This window comes from Erpetoichthys calabaricus, chromosome 3 (assembly GCF_900747795.2).
Source record: "Erpetoichthys calabaricus chromosome 3, fErpCal1.3, whole genome shotgun sequence".
In the NCBI taxonomy this organism is placed as follows: Eukaryota; Metazoa; Chordata; class Cladistia; order Polypteriformes; family Polypteridae; genus Erpetoichthys; species Erpetoichthys calabaricus.
The window spans coordinates 154,424,902-154,443,633 of record NC_041396.2 but is presented as its reverse complement, the minus strand read 5'-3'; the positions used below and the strand labels follow the sequence as shown (position 1 = coordinate 154,443,633).

Here is an 18,732-nt window from a genome sequence, read left to right as displayed (position 1 = left end):
GCAAGTTGATAGACAGATTAATGCAGCACTTAACTAATAAAAATGAAGACCCTCTTTGCGCAACCCATAAAAAGTGTACAGTTGTAAAATTAGCATCTGTTACATCACATATGCCGTTAAAAACTGTCAGATTCTGAGCAAAACTAACACAAAATGTCCAAGAACAGGCCCCAAACCATATTAACATAAAGTGGGGCACTTGAATTGTGTTAAAAATGTAACATTTTGTAGACAGTGTATTTATTGCAAACTAGAGCACTTTGCTGTAGCTGTACAATGTCAGAAACAAGTAGAAAGTGTACAAAATATCTAACAAGTTACAGTACAGTTTTGTTCCAGAAAACACAATATACAGTTATAACCTGAACATTTAAACCAATACATTAAAGTCGAGTCCTTGCCATAGATAACTAGAAGAGCTGTTGCCCAGCTATGCAATAACTTAATTTATTTTACAAATCTTGAGACAAAGTGTTCTTAAAGTTACTCCAAAACTGCACAGATGAAGCCAATAAAGAGGAAAAGACAGTGCTTGTAATGTCTCATTTTGAGTATAATTTACAACAAAACAAATGTTACATTAGGAATCTGTCGGCAAGAACATCAATAAGCTATTCCAATAAAAACAACCTTTCTAAATAAAACTATTAATAAATAAACAACACTCTTCCCAGTAAAACATATTAGAAAATAACTTCTAATTTTAAAATGTAGGCAAAATGTGTCCTTTTTAGTGCACAATAACAGCAAGGCAAAGTCCTGTAATAAAGAATTCAAGGCCATCTCAAAGTACATTTCACTCCATTCTGCAGAAACAGGGAACTAAAAATTTCTTCATTCACTGAAAAACACTTCAAAAAGAAAAAAAGAAAGACTGTTTCCTATAGAGGAGTTGTTGGCTTTGCATAGTCACAAGGTGTTTCATAGAAACAGTCTTCATTAACGACAGAGGTCAGGCTTTGAACACTAAACTCGCGCTCCAGAAGAGCATTTAAATCCAAGCTAGTGCTCTCCGACTGGCTGTCCAAAGACCGACTGTGCTCTTTCATAGCTAACAAAATTCCTTTGTTTCTTCGAAGACTGTTTCCTTTTCGCCTGATTGCACAGTAATGTGCTCGCACAAGCTTAGGTTGTTTCCTTTGCACTTCCGGCTCCTCCGATTCTACTTGAACATGCATGTTTTGTTGGCTTTCCCTTTTTCCATCATCTGATAGTGACAGTCTTTGAAAGTGGGATTCAATGTCACTAGTTGGAGACTCTTTCTTTGTTGTTTCACAATAGTCATCATCGTCACTCAAAATGTCTGACTCCTTGACAGTGTTATCATCAGAAAGGTCTATGTGGACATTTTTCTGTTTGGTCACGTGGGTGGATTGGCTGGATTCAAGATTGGCATCGGTCGTGTGGCATCCACTGCTCTGTGTACTGCTGCTTAGACTTCCTTCATCAGAATCTATGAGGCTTCCTTTGAGCATCTCATTGCTGATGGTAACTTCAGTGCTTAGGTGTTTAGACAACCAGGAGGCTCGTGAAGACCCTGTGAAGCCAGGTAAAAAGAAAATGGTTTACTAAACATTATTTAATTACAGCTTAGGACTGTTCAACTAAAAGCACAAATTCAGAGGGGATATGTTTTAATGGAAAGCATATAACAATATGATAGGTGAACACAACTATAGGTGAAAAGTAGTACAGTGACCCCCCACAGTTCAGCTATCGCGCCCCCGCTATATCGCTGATTTTTCTGTGGAACATATCTAATTTTATACGTTCATTGTACACTACGGTAGACAAAGAGTTTCGTGTTACAGTACCCAGATGATTTCTTACAAGGCCCGTTATTGGCTGAAAGAGAAGACTCAACCAATCAGAGCAGGATTTTCATTCTCTTGGACGCTGATTGGCTGCTGCTTACATGGTGTAATCTAGTAAGAACAGTGAGCATGGGTCCCCGACGCATCTCACTTCTCTGCGTATTACGTACCTTGCTTGTGGTCCGATTGTTGTGAGCAAACTTTTTGTGAACTTTTGGTTTTGGTTTAAGCCTTACGATGGCTCCCAAGCATCCTGCATCTTCTAAGCCTTCTGGTAGTAGTGAGCCTAAGCGCCAGAGAAGACCTTGACCATTCAGGCGAAGGTAAAATTCCTGGATATGCTTCGGGAAAGAAAGCATTACGCGGATGTCGCTCGCCATTACAAGTTTACATGTGTATAAAGCGTGTGGGAGGGGTATTTTAAGGCTTAAACTATAAAAAATGTTTATTTATTTGGTCTTTCTATATCACGGATTTTCACCTATCGCTGATGGGTCTGGAACGTAACCTTCACGATAGGTGGGGGATCACTGTATAGATAAAATCTCAAACTGACTGGTCAGCTAGCCTGGGGGAATACAGAAGGGCTGAGACGAAAAGCTCTTAACAGGCCGGTGAGGCCAGAAATAGACAGACAGAACTTTATTTGTCCCCTGGGGGAAATTTGGCTTTCATAAATAGGACAGATAGGTAAAATGTATGATACCTGTTGCAACTCCAGGAAGGAGAGCATGGGTGGAATGGAGGCTGAGTCTGTCTGCCTAGGAAGACAGGACAAATTTAAATTAAGGGCTGACATAAAGGCAAAGTGTCCCTACCATTTTTAATCCTGAGGAGGAGCCATTTCTACTGCACTATTTAGATAGCATGCTGGACCACAGGCCATGCCAGACCACATAGGACCAGAGACTAATCAACATATTAAGACAGGAAGCCACCTGGTAATCTAAGCATATTGGATGCTTAACATGAATCATGTTATATTATTATAATTATTTGTCAACTCTCACATTTGTACTTTATTATTTTAGGCGTATTATCTATAATACATGAATAAATGAGGAACGTTTTCTACTGACTGTTCTGATACTCCATCTGATTTCCTGAGACTGCAGATGTAGTTCAGCACTTTCCTCTTTCCTTTACAACAGCGGTCAGTCCTGACAGTGTGGTAAGACTGTGGGCCTTGAAAAATTCTGTTAAGGTCTACATAATAAAAGATTTTAAAAGGAGAGAACAGGGTCACCCTAGGACCCTCCCAAGACAAAACAGACAGCAGTAATTATTAAGTTTTGAAAACGGTACGAATTAGACATGGCTCTTTATCTGGGCTGGGAAACATCACTGATAACTTTTGGAAAGTTATAGGATTGTCCATTAGAACAGGACTAAATTTTATAGACCACAGGTTCTTGTCTGTGTGCAGAGCTTCTATGAGAAAATGGGACCTTTACACATATAAATACTGCAATGAACCTTATTGTTTTTTTATGCTCTTGAAAACATAAACTACTGCTTATAAACAACAGTTGGCTGTGATATTAAAACATTACAGAGCAAAGAAAAACCCTGCTATTCTTTAATGACTTAAATCTAATTGATGTTGATCAAAATCACAAGTAAGTAATTCTAAGAAAGCCTCCAGTTTGATCAGAATGGCTACAACCTAGTGAGCAGGTCATTCACTTCTGCATATCTGTCTACATGAATGCAGGAAACACCAACACCTAGCTGTGAATTTAATGCTGAAGGCGAGTATCAAAAATAGGTCATTAGGTGGCTATAAAACTGAAGTATTTATTCATGTTTATAAAGAGATGATATACAGTACAGTCATGCACCGACTGATAGTTCCATTTGGGACCAGTTATTTAGTCATATGTGAAATTGACCATATGTTGGTCACAAAATGTACAGGTCAGGGCAATTGAAGCATTGTGGGTCTGGTGTGGGTCACCAGTACACGTATCTGCTGGTACAGAGTAACTCAAACCAATCTTCAAGTCCCCAGGTCCATGTAAGGGAAGACAATATGGGCTGAGTTCACAAGAAATAGCCATCTGAGGCAGCACCGATCAAAGCAAACCTTAAAGGGCCCACCAAGAGTCAGAAGACATTGGAGACTTTGTGAAATAATAATAATGCCGCATTTAATATACCTGCTACATTGCAAGCCAGCACAGAACTTACATTAACATCTCTGCTGTGCAACCCTGACAATGATGAACTCAAGACCCTAACTGTTGTGCTTCTATCACCAGCCACAGGCCTGCAACAGATAAGCGTATCGAAGAGTGTGTTTGCCATTTCAAGGAAGAAGGGAGGGCAATGCAACGGTGCTGACATGTTTTATCAGTCGGGGATGAAAAGTATCAAACATCTTAAAAGTCACTTGCAAGGGGCCTATAAAAATGACAAGGCCCACCAAAGTAAAAAAAAGTATTCCAACTCGGTGATGGTGAGCAGCCCTTTTAAGGATAGCAAGCTACCTAAAGCAGCCATGTAACAAGCATTAATAAATACCTTCACCTTAAGTAGCCTGGTAGATGAGGACATAGGGAATTGAAATTTACCCGATGTCCAAGGTGTTCAAATTTTATTGGAACAAAGAGACTTTCAAAATGGTAGTCATTCCACGAATTGTGTATTGATGAAGATGAAGAAATGTATATATTTTGTAGTAGTGGGAAGAATAAGTAGAATAGATAGAATCTAGTAGAATAATTTAGGAAAGGGACAGTTAGGATATTACAAAATAAAGAAAATCTGAATCCAGTAACATCTTTGACATCAAAGTAAACTCACCAATTCTTGCCGACATTGGCTTAGTAGTTCGCAATGGTACAATGTGCTCTTTGCAACTCTTCTCTAAGGGGATGTCACATTTTAGGTTTCGTCGAAGGCTCTCCCGTAGGATTGAACGGATTGCCTTGATTGTATTTGCCTTGGTTTCTGGTACACTAAAGGAAGCAATAAAAATGGCAGTGTAAAATTCATCAAACAAAGACATAACAAAGAAACACACTTGGGCATGCCAAACCTGTACCCCCTGTCAATAAAGCAATATGGAAGTCATCCCTTAGGTATTCTGGTTAAGTATTCAAAACAATAGACTTAGAACTAATTTATGTTCTGGTTACTCTACACAAAACACAACAATTAAACACTAGCATACTGTAGTGTGTAGTGTGTGTCTAGCTCAGGTTTGGTTGGATTTAATAAATATCCAACTCTAGTTGTTAAGTTAGTTATGTACATCTTGTTGCTTATGGTTTAAATAAAATACAGTGTATTTAGCTTACTTGTTCTGGAAATATCTACAAAATGGAAAAAATGCTAAATAAATGTATAATAATCTCTACAATATAAAATATAAATTGATAAGTAGAAGTTTAATATAGCAGGTAAGAAAAAATCCTCATGCATATGCAAATGGTCATGCATTTACAAATGAATTAAGATAATTAAATGGAGTAGGATTACTCACTTGGGAAGAGAAGACAATTTAATAAATGTAAAGTAGACTTGTATAACAATCACTTAAATATTTTCAACTGTGTAGTGCAGTTACCATTTTAGCATCCTTAAGTGGCAGAACTTTAAGATCTTTGCGATTTGGAGAATATAGAGAAAGGTAATTACACAGAAAAAACAGTATTCTTAATGCTGCAATTTGATTGACAGTAAAACATTGTACAGAATTATAACAGCAAAAATACTACCAGTTTGATGCAGCAGTCTGTGCAATGTAAGCAAAATCATGCACCCTTCAGTTCTTAAAATGAAAAACATAATCCAAATGATATTTTGGAGTTGCTGGTGTCACTCAACACAAGAAGAAATCCCCGCAAAAAAAACCAACACACAAATGGGTACAAAGGCCTGCCTAACTCGACTAGCACGTACTTAACCACTTTACTATTCTGAGGAGTCAGAAAATGGACAATTCTTTCCCCCCCCAAAAAAAGAATGCAAGAAACAAACACGCCAATCCTCCCTTGCTGTAGATTTGTTTTCAAAATAGCTCCAATAACACATCTGTCAAGTTATTATAGGTAGCAGTTCAGCACCAAAACAGTCCTTTCAATCTATAATTTAATAGTTTTAAAATAAGCAAAGTCATTAATCACATACAGTACAATAGACTGTTTTAACAATATTCTTCATCAGAGTAAAATGCCTGCCTTCTGACAACACAGGTCTTTAAAGAACGTAAACTAATTAAATCCAGTGTACTGCACACTTGTATACTTTTCTCGGAAATGAACAAAAGTTGCACATTTTTTATCACCCTTCATCCCAGAATACTGTAATGTATAAAGAATGCAGTATTCGGTAAAGGTCTGTAAATAAGATACAGACAATAAATGAAGATAATGCGAATGTCATGGCACATCTCCTAACAGCCACGTGTAAAATGTGTGTAGATTACTGTATGTTGCTTCCTAAATCTGAGTAATCACAAAAATGGATGGAACAGGCCTTGGAGGTCAAACAAGATAATCTAAAAATTGAAGTTTATTCTAAAGACCAGCTACTTTATTAAAAATTCCTCACCCATACCTCAGTGATGCCCTAACAATTTTCCATGCTATGCTTTGTTGCGCTCAGTCAGCATGACTTTCACAGCAATTATACCACACATCTCCAGTACGCCATCAGCTGAACATTAGCAGTGACATATCTGTCTCATTAGATAAAACGCAGGATATGTGATAGGGAGTGAGTGACTTCTATATAACTGGATGTTTACCTGCTACACAGTTGGAAAACTGTTTCAGGACGTCCCTCAATTTCAGATTTTGTGTGAACCAGTTCCCAAAAGCAATTGGTGTCAGTACCTGCATAAAATGTAAAGTAAAAAGGCTATAATGGCATCTTAAATTTGATTTTGGCACTTTCATACCTTTTAAAGCACTTTACCTTTTAGACTGTTCATATAAAGCAGATTACTATTTCTTTGTAATTTACAAATGAGGCAACAAAGAAGAAGTTAATTATGCAAGCCTTAATTTTCTGTTAAAAACATTTCATCTGTGCATTTTCTGAACCTACAATAGCCAGTGCTTATGTGCATAAAAAACTTTATAAGAAAGCATCATAAAGCTTCATGACTTAACTGCTTTGCAAACTATTAACAACAAAGTAATATACTTCCATGTTTTATCATACAAATACATACATACACACATACATACATATATATATATAATAATAATAATAATAATTCTTTGCATTTATATAGCGCTTTTCTCACTACTCAAAGCGCTCAGCAATTGCAGGTTAAGGACCTTGCTGAAGGGCCCAACAGAGCAGAGTCCCTATTGGCATTTACGGGATTCGAACCGGCAACCTTCCGATTGCCAGTGCAGATCCCTAGCCTCAGAGCCACCACTCCGCCAATATATATATTGTGATGAACTGTCGGTAGTTCAAACCAGCTGAAACCCCCAGGACGCTAGATGGCGACTTCCCTGCAGCTTAGCAGTGCCCCAGATTCCCACAGGGCACTATGGGAGATGGGAGTTTGGCTTCATAGCCCTGCTGGGTTCAGGGGACGCTGCAGGGAGACACAGAGACTTCTGTTTCCAATATATCCCGGAAGTACTCACAAGTCATGGGGACGGAAGGACAGAAGTACTTCCAGGCTGAAGAAAATACAAGTCTTCTGCATCTGACCCGGAAGTGCTGGGGAATCACAGGGACAAAAGGACAGAAGTACTTCCGGGTCAAGGACTATATAAAGGACTAGTGGAGACCCAGCAAGTGAGCCGGAGTTGGGAGTGTGACGGAGCTGCTGGGAGAAGAGAATTGTATTAGTGATTATTGATTTATTGTTTATTGTGTGGTTGTGGTGCTTTGGGGCACAATATTGAAAAAAAAAATTAAAATTACTTCTTAGTGATTTTATCATGTGTCTTGTGTACTGTCTGTTGGGGTAAAGGTGGGCAACAGCGCCACCAAGCATCCACACTGAGATAATATATAGCTATATATACACATACATACACACACATACATACATATATACATATACACATATAGTATAAAGATATATACACACGCACACACATACAAAAATACACAGATATGAATCCATATACAACAAGCTAATTTCTAATTAAACAATAAAGGTGGCAAAGTTTATGACAAATTGGAAAGTAATCAGTAAAGATGATACTTTGAACACATACCAGAGGCATTTCCAAGTCTGACTTGAAGAGCAGATAATGGTATTAGCCATCGAAATTTAAATGGGTCCAAATCACCATGGATGTAGGCTGCTCTGGTGTTTGCGTGCTTTCAAACAAAATTTATACACAGTTAATTTTGGCTGTCTCCAGAAAAAAGATCCACATACAAAGATGACCATGGTTGCACTGTGAGTTGGCCTATAATACACTATCAAATATTAACATTCTTATCGCTCATTTTGGTTTGTACGTAACAGGAAACACTTACCATTTTCTTTTTAAGCTTGTTACTCTCTCTGTACACCAAAATCACAGCTTTCTTAAAAACTGCAATACAAAAAATCAAATAATGTAAACAGATACACCAGTTCACATATAAATCTATGTCAAACAGTATACTGTCAATGCTGGAACAAAATACACCAATGTCACCATTGTAAATACTTAGCAATTCTTATTTTTTGCTTTCTAAGCATTTATAAAGGAAGTCTGTAAATTAAAAAAAATTACATTTTGTCAATACATAAAACAACAAAACAACAATTTACCTTGGAAAATGAAAAAAGGATCCTCATACATATACTCAGACTAAAACACTATAAATGACACTCAAACTGTAACAATTCAATTGTTCCTTGCTTTGAGCTGTCACATTACCTCATCAACAAACTCTTAATAATAAATATTTTTCATACATATTGTATGGGTTGGACACGGTGGCACTGACCAGAAAGCAGGAGACAGAACTGGAGGTAGCAGAGTTAAAGATGCTAAGATTTGCACTGGGTGTGACGAGAATGGATAGGATTAGAAATGAGTACATTAGAGGGTCAGCTCAAGTTGGACGGTTGGGAGACAAAGTCAGAGAGGAGAGATTGCGTTGGTTTGGACATGTGCAGAGGAGAGATGCTATGTATATTGGGAGAAGGATACTAAGGATAGAGCTGCCAGGGAAGAGGAAAAGAGGAAGGCCTAAGCGAAGGTTTATGGATGGGGTGAGAGAGGACATGCAGGTGATGGGTGTAACAGAACAAGATGTAGAGGACAGAAAGACATGGAAGAAGATGATCCGCTATGGCAACCCCTAACAGGAGCAGCCGAAAGAAGAAGAAGATGCAGCCCTTGCAGTTGCACAAACAACCATCAGACTGCAAATTACATCTTGTGAAAACCCAGTGCGGGACATATCAAGAAGAAGTCGTACTACTTTTTTTATCCTAATAGATTGACTTGTCTTCCCTTTTAAACTAAGGAAGTATAGTCTTGCTGTTTAGAAAATTTTTTAATTTGTCGTATTTGCAAAAAACAACAGGAGATATTTCACAAATGCATTACTTGCTAATAACCATAACTTTCTCATTTAATCCAACTACCATACCAGAAACCTTACAAAAGAATTTTAAATGCCAGTCTGGACTGAATGATATTTCATTTGGCAATTTTTTGGACAAAACTTAAAAACAGAAAGGATAACTCTTAAGAAGTTTGTGTCCTCTTTATAGAGAGATGGGGAAAGAAAACAAGGCAAATCAGATTTGTATTTTGTGTTTATCAAGACATGCATATTTTCCATCACCTATTATCCTTGTGATATGAATAAGTCTTACTGTACTGTTTATTAATTTAAGTGTGTTTTGGTTATTTATTGAATAGTCAGTTCAGAAAATGAAGAGTGCAAAGGAGTTTATGTGATCCTTTGCCTTGATTTATGAATTTCATCTCTTTTCCATACTACATATACTCGTACTAAACATGTGTGGTGTAGGTGAATTTGGGACTTTAAATTGATCTCATATATAGTCATATGACTCTGCAATTAAATGGAGCCTCTTCAAAACTGTATTCCTACCTTGCACCCAGTGCTCCCAGGATGACTTCTAACATCTCAAAACATTTAACTGGATTAAGCAGGTTTGAGACTGTTAACTTTTTATAATGTGTGCCTGTGTTAAGAAGCTCAACAACTATTAGTCAGGAGGGAACATTTGTGCTCTTACAGAGTATATCAGGTAGTGGAAGCATTTCTAAGTGGATCACATCCACTTTGGAATATCTGCAAGAATAATTCACAGATGTCAAGTTTCTTTGTCATTTCAATTGACATAGGACATTTAACAGTTCAAAGGGATCTTTATACAGTGTATGGCTGATAAATGCAATATACAAATGATCCAGAAAATGTATGATTAACAAATACCCATATAGCAGCAGGGACTTGGAGACTAGTTAGGGCTGAGGAAAAAGTACAAACAAATCCTCAATTAAACGTGCTGCACGTGACAACAGGTTGGGCAAAAGTTCAACTTACCCACAGGACAATGAGCACTAAGCAAAAACAAATCATGAGTGGCTTACAGATAATTCTGGGAATGTCACCAAGTGGCCCTTCCTAAACTTGGACTTGGCCAAATCTCAGAACAGACCTGAAAATAACTGTCCACTTATGAGCTTCATCAAATCTAATAGAGGATCTTCAGAGAAAAATGGCAGAAATCCACAAATCCAGGTATGCAAAGCATATAACACATCAAACCCAAGAAGTCTCCTTGCCATAATCACTGCCAAAAGTGTTTCAACTAAGCACTGCATGAAGGGTCTGGATACCTGTGGCAATGTGATATTTCACCAACATTTCTAAAATCCTGTTCTCACTTTGTCATTATGGGGTATAGACTGTTGTTTGATGGGGGGAATAATTTAAATTTAATAGTTTCAGCAAACTACAAAAAAGTGAAGAGTTGTTTTTGTGTACTTGATGTTTTTGTAGCAATTTCGAAAGACAGAGAAAAACAGACACATGGAATACGTGACCTCTCACTTGTTCAGAGTCAAATTATTAACAAGAGCAAAGTAACTGAAGAAAAAAGGGTGGGAGATGGAGAATGTGCAAACACCATAGTGACATTTACCTGACTAAGAATGGAACTTGGTTACTAATGTAGAGAAATAAAGGTACACATACACAAATGATGCTAGCATGCTGACATGGGCATGTACTAGCATAAGGTAATGTGTCAGTCTGAAGCCCAGTGGAGCAAGACATAGTGCAAGTAGTTTGACAAGATTAGCCAAATTAGCAGTGCCTGAATGAATTTTATTTAACACATGTGCTTTCACCTTAAAGTGATAACTGATACATGGGGACACATTTGTAGAGCAGCTGAAAAGCTTGAGTTCAAACAGTGTGGCAGATGCTTAGGAATAAAACCACCACCATCAGCTTTGAATGAATGTGTATGCTTGCACATATCATGTCCACACAGAATATGAGAGTACTAAGCTTGACACTGTATATTTCTCAAACTTGAAGTCACGTCGAAGTGGGTTTGTTTTTTTTAGAGAAGAATACATTTTTGTTCGATTTGAAGATAATATCTCTTTATGAGTATTGTGCTAGAGTCTTTGTGAAGGCACATCCCAGCAATACTTTTTTTGTGATCAATTTTTTTTACTTTGAGGTTAACAAGCAGAAAGAGCAATAGTGTTTATATGTACTTATGATTTGACAGAGATCACAACAAAAAAGTGTAATTATTACTAATTTTATTTAAAGGTGTGTTAAAAATTGATGCATGCTTCATTATCTTTAATAAACTTACCAAATACGGTAAGCTCAGGATCTTTTCTCAGACGGCCCAAAGATGGGAAAGGGTTCAGCCAGACAACCGATGAATGCATGAGGAACTCTCCCATGGAAATCTCTGTGACCTGTGTTGTAGAAACAAAAATAGAGTGTTTAACATATGGGCATGAAAAATAAAACAATTTTTACGGGTTTCTCTTCTGACACCAGGACATTGAGGAGCAACAAACCAACAACCAAAAAAGCAAATTAAAGGTTAACAAACCAAACTTTTTGTAATGTATTGTCCCTGCATGTAACCTCTATGAAACCTTATCATGCATCACGCTTCCCAAGACATGTTTTTCACTTTCTGCTTACTTAGCGACCTATACTAAAAACAGACTTTTAACTTTTAAACAGACTTGTCTGTTTGTGTCTTTCAGATTCAAGTCCTTTTACATATACAATGTTTTCATGCATGTCCAGTGACTGTACAACTGACCTGGCATATTTCAGGTTTTGACATGTGTTGGGTTTATCTAAAATCTATTCCAATGTCGGCAAGATTCCCTCCCTAGTTCACTTTATGCCGTGTCATCACATCCTCCTGCTGTCAGTCTCACTTCAATTAATTTTGTAATTGTATCACCAGTTGTGTTTAGTTTTCCCATAGCTAATTGAGATCAGCCGTTTGACAAAATATGAGGTAAAGGAGTGTCTTGGGCTGAAAGGAGTGTGCAATGGCCTTATAAATTTTAACACAAAAAATTAGAAAATAAAAAAGTGCCAAAATATTTTAAAAGCTGGCACTATCAAAATAAAGGTGAGCAATATAGTAGTAGCAGTAGTAACATCCTTAAGGCTCAGACTTGAAAAGGAAGCAGCACAAGATAGAAGTCATAGCTGATTTTACTGAGACTTAGCAAGCATTTACAATTTTCATCCCTGCTTACATGGATTTGTAAACCAAATATCACAAGAACACTCACTTTTTGCACTCTGTTGTAACTTCCTGAAAGTACTTTCAAGTTTTTGAAAATTCTGCAATGTGATTGCTTCATTAGCCTCAATATGCATTTCCTGCAAGTACTGCATATGTTTACAGGTTCAGCCCGAGTAGTTAACATGACATACACTACATACAAAGCTCAAAAAATTCAAAAAACTAATTTCCATCAGTAGACATGTGTATATAAACACATTTTAAATCTGAATCCGTAGTAAAAAAGAATTTTGGCGCACACCTACAGTAGCTGGTACTCTGATAGCTATCGGTGGAGATCAAATTATATAATTCAGTTTAAGCAAATCAAGAACTCACAAATCAAAATCCACCATGTGTTTTTAAGTAATCCATATTCACTGAAAGATAACTTATAAGCTGCATTATAAATTAGCTTCCAACAGTGCCTGTAAGGGCCCACCTTTTTGTGGTATATGGATGCTTGCAAACCATTTTTGCTAAACACTTAGAAAATATTTGATGTTTTTTGTATGTAATCAGTCAATATACTGCTTTGCATAATTTACATCAAATATAGTTCACAATTGACACGGAAAAAACAACCTTTAACCAAATAAAGCACTGTAAAATGGCACTTACATTACTTTTACTATTACTGAAAAAGCCCTGTACCTCTTTTTCGGGTCCACTTTGCTCCGCAACCAATTGATCAAATACAGTTCCAAAATCTTCATAGATCTTCTGCATCTCATTAATATGACTTGCTACTTTTTCCATTGCTTTAAGTGCCTCTGAAAACAGAAATATACAATAGTGTTAAGTTTTTGTTTTACATAGTAAGCCTTTTACAACCTCTACTCTGTATTTGTTGAAAACCAGAGCACATACTGTATTTATAGAAAAAAAAAGAACACCTTGCCTACTCTGGATAAAGCAGCATCTCATAGTTAAGGAAATATCATCACGTATGAAAACTCTCTTAATATTCATACCTTATGCATTTCAATAAGTAATCACAAACAATACAGAGGGGAACAAAAAACAAGTCAGAATAATGGGTTTCATACCAAGATTTTATTCTTTAAATGGTCAGACATGAAAGTTGGCCAAAATACTAAAAATCTACTTTCAATATTATTTTGTCAACCTAGATTAAATAAATATGCAAATAGCTTTTAACAATATTTTCTGTCAGAGACTATACTGGAATACACAATAGTTACCAAATCTATTAAAAAAGGATGAGTCACCAACAAAGCATGGTTTGTAAGTATCATTAGCATTCTACAGAGAAAGGAACCTATTAGTAAAACAAAGCCATTTTAAACTATACACAGAAACAGAAAAGCAGCAAAATGACTACCTGACATATGTTCATGGAATCATTATCCAAGTACTATTCACAACTGACTGACTGACTGACTGACTTACTCACTCCAACAAAAATACTATTTCTCATGTAATTTAAAAAATGAAATTTGACAGGATTGTACATCTAGGCTGCGGTGGGTTGGCACCCTGCCCAGGATTGGTTCCTGCCTTGTGCCCTGTGTTGGCTGGGATTGGCTCCAGCAGACCCCCGTGACCCTGTGTTCGGATTCAGCGGGTTGGAAAATGGATGGATGGATGTACATCTAGGGCAGTATGTTTCCACTAAAAAAGGATGTTTATATATATCAAAATTCAGGGGTAAAAACAACCCCTATAACAGAAAATTTGAAGAAATGCTTTGATTTGATCGAAATGTAGTAACCTTATAGAAAAAAATAAAATCAGCTGACCCACTTTTTTGTTTGCCAATAGTAGTTAGTATATTGAGAGGGCGCAAAACAACCCAAAATACAAAGCATTAAATTGACTGCATTGGCCATGCAAATGTGCAGCCTGTAAACACTGTTGCTGGTTGTAATAACTTAAAAAGTAAAACACAAATCAGTCTTAGAACTGTATTGTCTGGTTATAGCTTTTGGGCTAAAGCCATATTAATACATTAAAAAATACATTAGAAAAAAAATTTGAACTTACAACTGACAAAAACACAGGACAATAAATGCTTGAGTGAACAATGTAAACAAATGAAAATCACAAATATTTAATAATACTAGGCAACTACATCTCCACCCCACCTCATGTGAACCTTTGACTGACACACTTGAATGAAGTAAAAACCCACATCTAAAACAAAACAGACTAGAACTTCCATTTTTTTTCCCTACAAGGGTTTCTTGGGAGTTTTTCCCTGTCTTTTTAGAAAGTCAAGGCTGGGGGGCTGTCAAGAGGCAGGGCCTGTTAAAGCCCATTGCGGCACTTCTTGTGTGATTTTGGACTATACAAAAATAAATTGTATTGTATTGTATCCAGTGAGGTAAACTGTTGTTTTCATACACTAGGCCTATTTCAATTTGTATATTGCTTTCGATCAATTAAAGCGGAATCACTTGTGATTGATTATGTATCAATTCCACCATATAGTACAAAGTAAGGGTGGATGGAAATTAGATTAGAAAATAGGGAAATTCAGATGCATGGAGCAGCAGAAACATAAAAAACAAGGATACAGACTTACAGGACAATAATATAGCCAATCAATCAATCAATATGTAACTAGAAAAATATGAATAAGCTTAACGAGTACATCAGGGGGAAGCACTGAATTGCTTATTTTCTTCTTTATCATTACAGATGTAATAAGTTTAGAAATCTGGGATCAAATTGTGCAATTTGTAGTGACACACTGGAAGTGATAAAAGATTTGTCGTAAAATAGAAATGGCAACAAATAAGATGATGTAATGTATGTGAATGATATCCAATGTCCTTCATCTTAGGGTACTACTTGCGAATTACTAGCTACACCAAAAACTTTAAGTGTATTTTAAATTTACAGAAATGGTGTATTATTTGCTAAATTTGAGGCAGAGTGTTGGCCAATTAAAACATTGTGCTTCACAGGAACTTTAAGTGGAGATCATTTTGATGAAAGATTACTGTCCTAAATTCTGTCGTTTTAAAAAAATTGCACAGGTGTTTGTTTCCCAACTCTCTAATTTTTATACACACCTGACAGTTTGCAAGCAAGGAGAACTTTAATGTTAACCTATAATAATTGTAATGATAATTCTATTCTTTTGGATGTCATTGTTCAGGTCTGCTTCACTTTAGTAAATACTCTCTTGAAAATTGTATAAGCAGCTGTTTGCTTCCATTAACTACAGTATGTAAGCAGATAGAAGCATGCAAAAACAAATCATTTCTTCTTAATCTAAAGACAGCAAATTTTACTCTTGAAGTGTAGAAATACCCGGACTCCATCAAACTGAAAATAACTATTTGGAAAAATAAATACAGTGCTCTTATAAATAAGGCTGACTCCAGCATAATAAATCTCCTTCAAATGTAAACAATGCACTCTACCATAAAACGCATTGTAAAAGAAGGAATAAAAATACATCTTCATTAATTTTTCAGCAGATATGTTTGAACGTTTAATGGAAATTCTCTCATACAACGTGCATTTTGAGCACTATGAGCTTTTAAACATCTCTCCTGAAAGCTTTTCTATTTATTTCAATAACTTCAACTTGAAAATGGCCAAACCCACTCATCCTATATTAACTTCATGTTTCAGTTGGTGCCTGAAAGTGACCATAAACATACCTGTTAAGTGATAGTGCTCCTCACTCTCAGCATCTGTTAGAGACACTAATTCACGTAGAAGTAATGGATACTTCAAGACTCGCTGGACAGGTTTGATGAGATAGGACTCCAAAGTTGATGAATGCTGCTTTGTGGGATTTTTTGCATCTAAGAACTCTTTAAAGGCTCTGTCTGTTTTAGCTGCAATTAGCAAAGGAATAGAAAAAAAAAATAAACAAAACACAGGATTTTGATGTGTAGGCCCTGTCACCCTTAAGATGTTTTATTTAACAAGGGTCCATTCCAATAAGGAGCAAAATACCAAAGTGCAGTAGATGGAACTGAAAGATATCCACCTGGACTTAAAATATGACATGAAAAGTAACTGTTAACAAAATTAATTATAAACTAAATGAAACAACCTCAGATAAAATTAAACAGATACCGTTCTATGTGTTTTGTTTTTTTTTAAATGGTGTGCATAAGCTCCACAGATGCTCAATGCCCTTAAGCCAGACTATTACACTTTATGTAAAGCAAAACAAAACATAGCAGGACTTAAATCAAACTAACATTTTTATATCATTTTGGAATAACGGTATATAAAATCTTCTGCTTGAAGGGAGAAAGAAATACCCCTTGGTAAATGTGTATACATCTTTTTATATTATTGGGTTGACTAATATATTAGCAAAACGTCATATGTTAAACCTAGATAAAATCAAATTGAGCTGAATCTTGATTTGGTTTTGGCAAAGGCCCAATCCAGCTATTTGACTGCAGCACTATAAATATTCCAGCAGTATCTTTAATGATCAATGGCCCCAGTTCACATATACACAATTACCTAGATTTCAGTTTTCTTTCAGCACAAAAATAAGACATGGATATATATACACAATCATTCAGCTGAATATAAAACAATACATTATGCACTTTTCCGGTGCAATTATGCTAAATGTATTTGGCAGCAGTCTTTTTATCTCCTCTTTTATCATCTAGCACTTCACTTCAATAATTATCCTTCTGACCAAGTATGTATTACTGTAGGGAAAGGGAAACAATGCAGTGTTAAAGAGACATTGCAATTGGGTACAGTTAAACATACGTGAAAATACTGTATGTTGGTGTGATGGAGTAATGGCCCATTATTGTAGGAAAATAAAACAAAGTTAAAGGAATGATGCATAAATCCTAGTGGAACTTGATAGTAACATTTCAACAGCATACTCCCAGCCCAGTGACCCTGACCTGTACTGAAGAGGGCTTGACAATGTAAGTGTGTATATTCCGTTGTACCTGATTCAAGCTGTAAATGCTGCCGATAACACAGTTACACCTAAATGTAAACTGTACTATGATGTAAAGTAGTAAATAAAAGTGGTTTTCTGAAAACTAAAAACACCAATGGAAAAACTGATGCATATTCAGGGATATATATATTTTTTTTTAACAGCAAAGCATTCCTTGAATTGAGAAAAATAATCTGCTTTCCACATTAATGTTGTATTACTGCTACAAGAACTGCAAAATTTGTATACTGTATAACCATCCACCTAATACTTTGGTATAATGCAGGACTAAGTCCTATTTTATAATTACTATCCTACACCTAATATCAATTGAATTATTATATATTATATTATGTTTTAAAGACAATATATACAGCACCAATAAAACATTCAACCCCTTGGAAGTCTTCACATTTTATTATTATAAAACACTGAATCACAGTGCATTTAATTTTGCCTTTTTGACACTGGTCAACAGAAAAAGACTCTTTAATGTCAAAATGAAAACAGATCTCTGCAAAGTGGTCTAAATTAATTTAGGTTTCCAAACTTTAGCCAGTTTGTACATCAACACATTCCTGTTTGCATTGTTCCATTAATGGGAAATTAGGGAATTTAAGAAAGTGAACTAGACAGAAACAGTAATCTTCAGGTCAATGCTTTCTTCCCCAAGTATTATTATTATTATTACCTCTATTATTAAATCAACAGTAATCTTTAGGTCAATGCGGTCTTCCCTAAGTCTTATAATTATTACCACTATTACTGAATCAACAAAATAAATTGTTAAACCTGTTGTATTTGGAAGAAGAACTAACTCTGTCTGTCCTAATCTCCTTACTGTCGCTTCAACTGTCCAAAAGAGGGCAGTGCAGAGCAAATCAAGCACAGGCTAAGACATGGCTGACTTGCAGAAGACCATTAGACAAATCTTTGCATTGTTAATGGAAAATACCAACTTTATTTACCTGCCCTAACATAAATGTTTTAGCAAACCTATCCTCAGAAACCACTTGACTCTTAAAACACATTTTTGTGTTCAATAAAAAAAGACTTGAACAAGACACACAAAACATGGCTATGCAGCTTTTTAAGTCATACATGGACTGAGAATGTCAAAATTGAAGGGCTTAGAGTACACAGCATGGACGACGTGCAAGTAACATCTTTTTAAAATCTAAAATAAGTAAATATACACTAGTAAAAAAAATGAACCTTTCATCGCTGTGATGAATATCTAATGCAAGCACTGCAACTTTAAGGTATTT

General features: G+C 36.1%; 1 protein-coding gene across 7 annotated transcripts in view; it reads right to left on the bottom strand.

Annotated features, from left to right (window-relative positions):
- Positions 1-223: 223 nt before the first annotated feature.
- The window catches only part of tiam2a (TIAM Rac1 associated GEF 2a), a 324,201-nt gene continuing 305,692 nt past the window's right edge, over positions 224-18,732 (bottom strand). For all 7 annotated transcript variants that reach the window (XM_051925155.1, XM_051925156.1, XM_028797416.2 and 4 more), the window contains 8 exons: positions 16,194-16,373; positions 13,210-13,328; positions 11,608-11,716; positions 8,277-8,335; positions 8,009-8,114; positions 6,568-6,655; positions 4,620-4,774; positions 224-1,537 (listed from right to left, as the gene is read on the bottom strand). In XM_051925155.1, the coding sequence (XP_051781115.1) occupies positions 882-1,537; positions 4,620-4,774; positions 6,568-6,655; positions 8,009-8,114; positions 8,277-8,335; positions 11,608-11,716; positions 13,210-13,328; positions 16,194-16,373 (1,472 nt within the window). In that variant the 3' untranslated portion in view covers positions 224-881. The remainder of the gene's footprint in view (positions 1,538-4,619; positions 4,775-6,567; positions 6,656-8,008; positions 8,115-8,276; positions 8,336-11,607; positions 11,717-13,209; positions 13,329-16,193; positions 16,374-18,732) is intronic.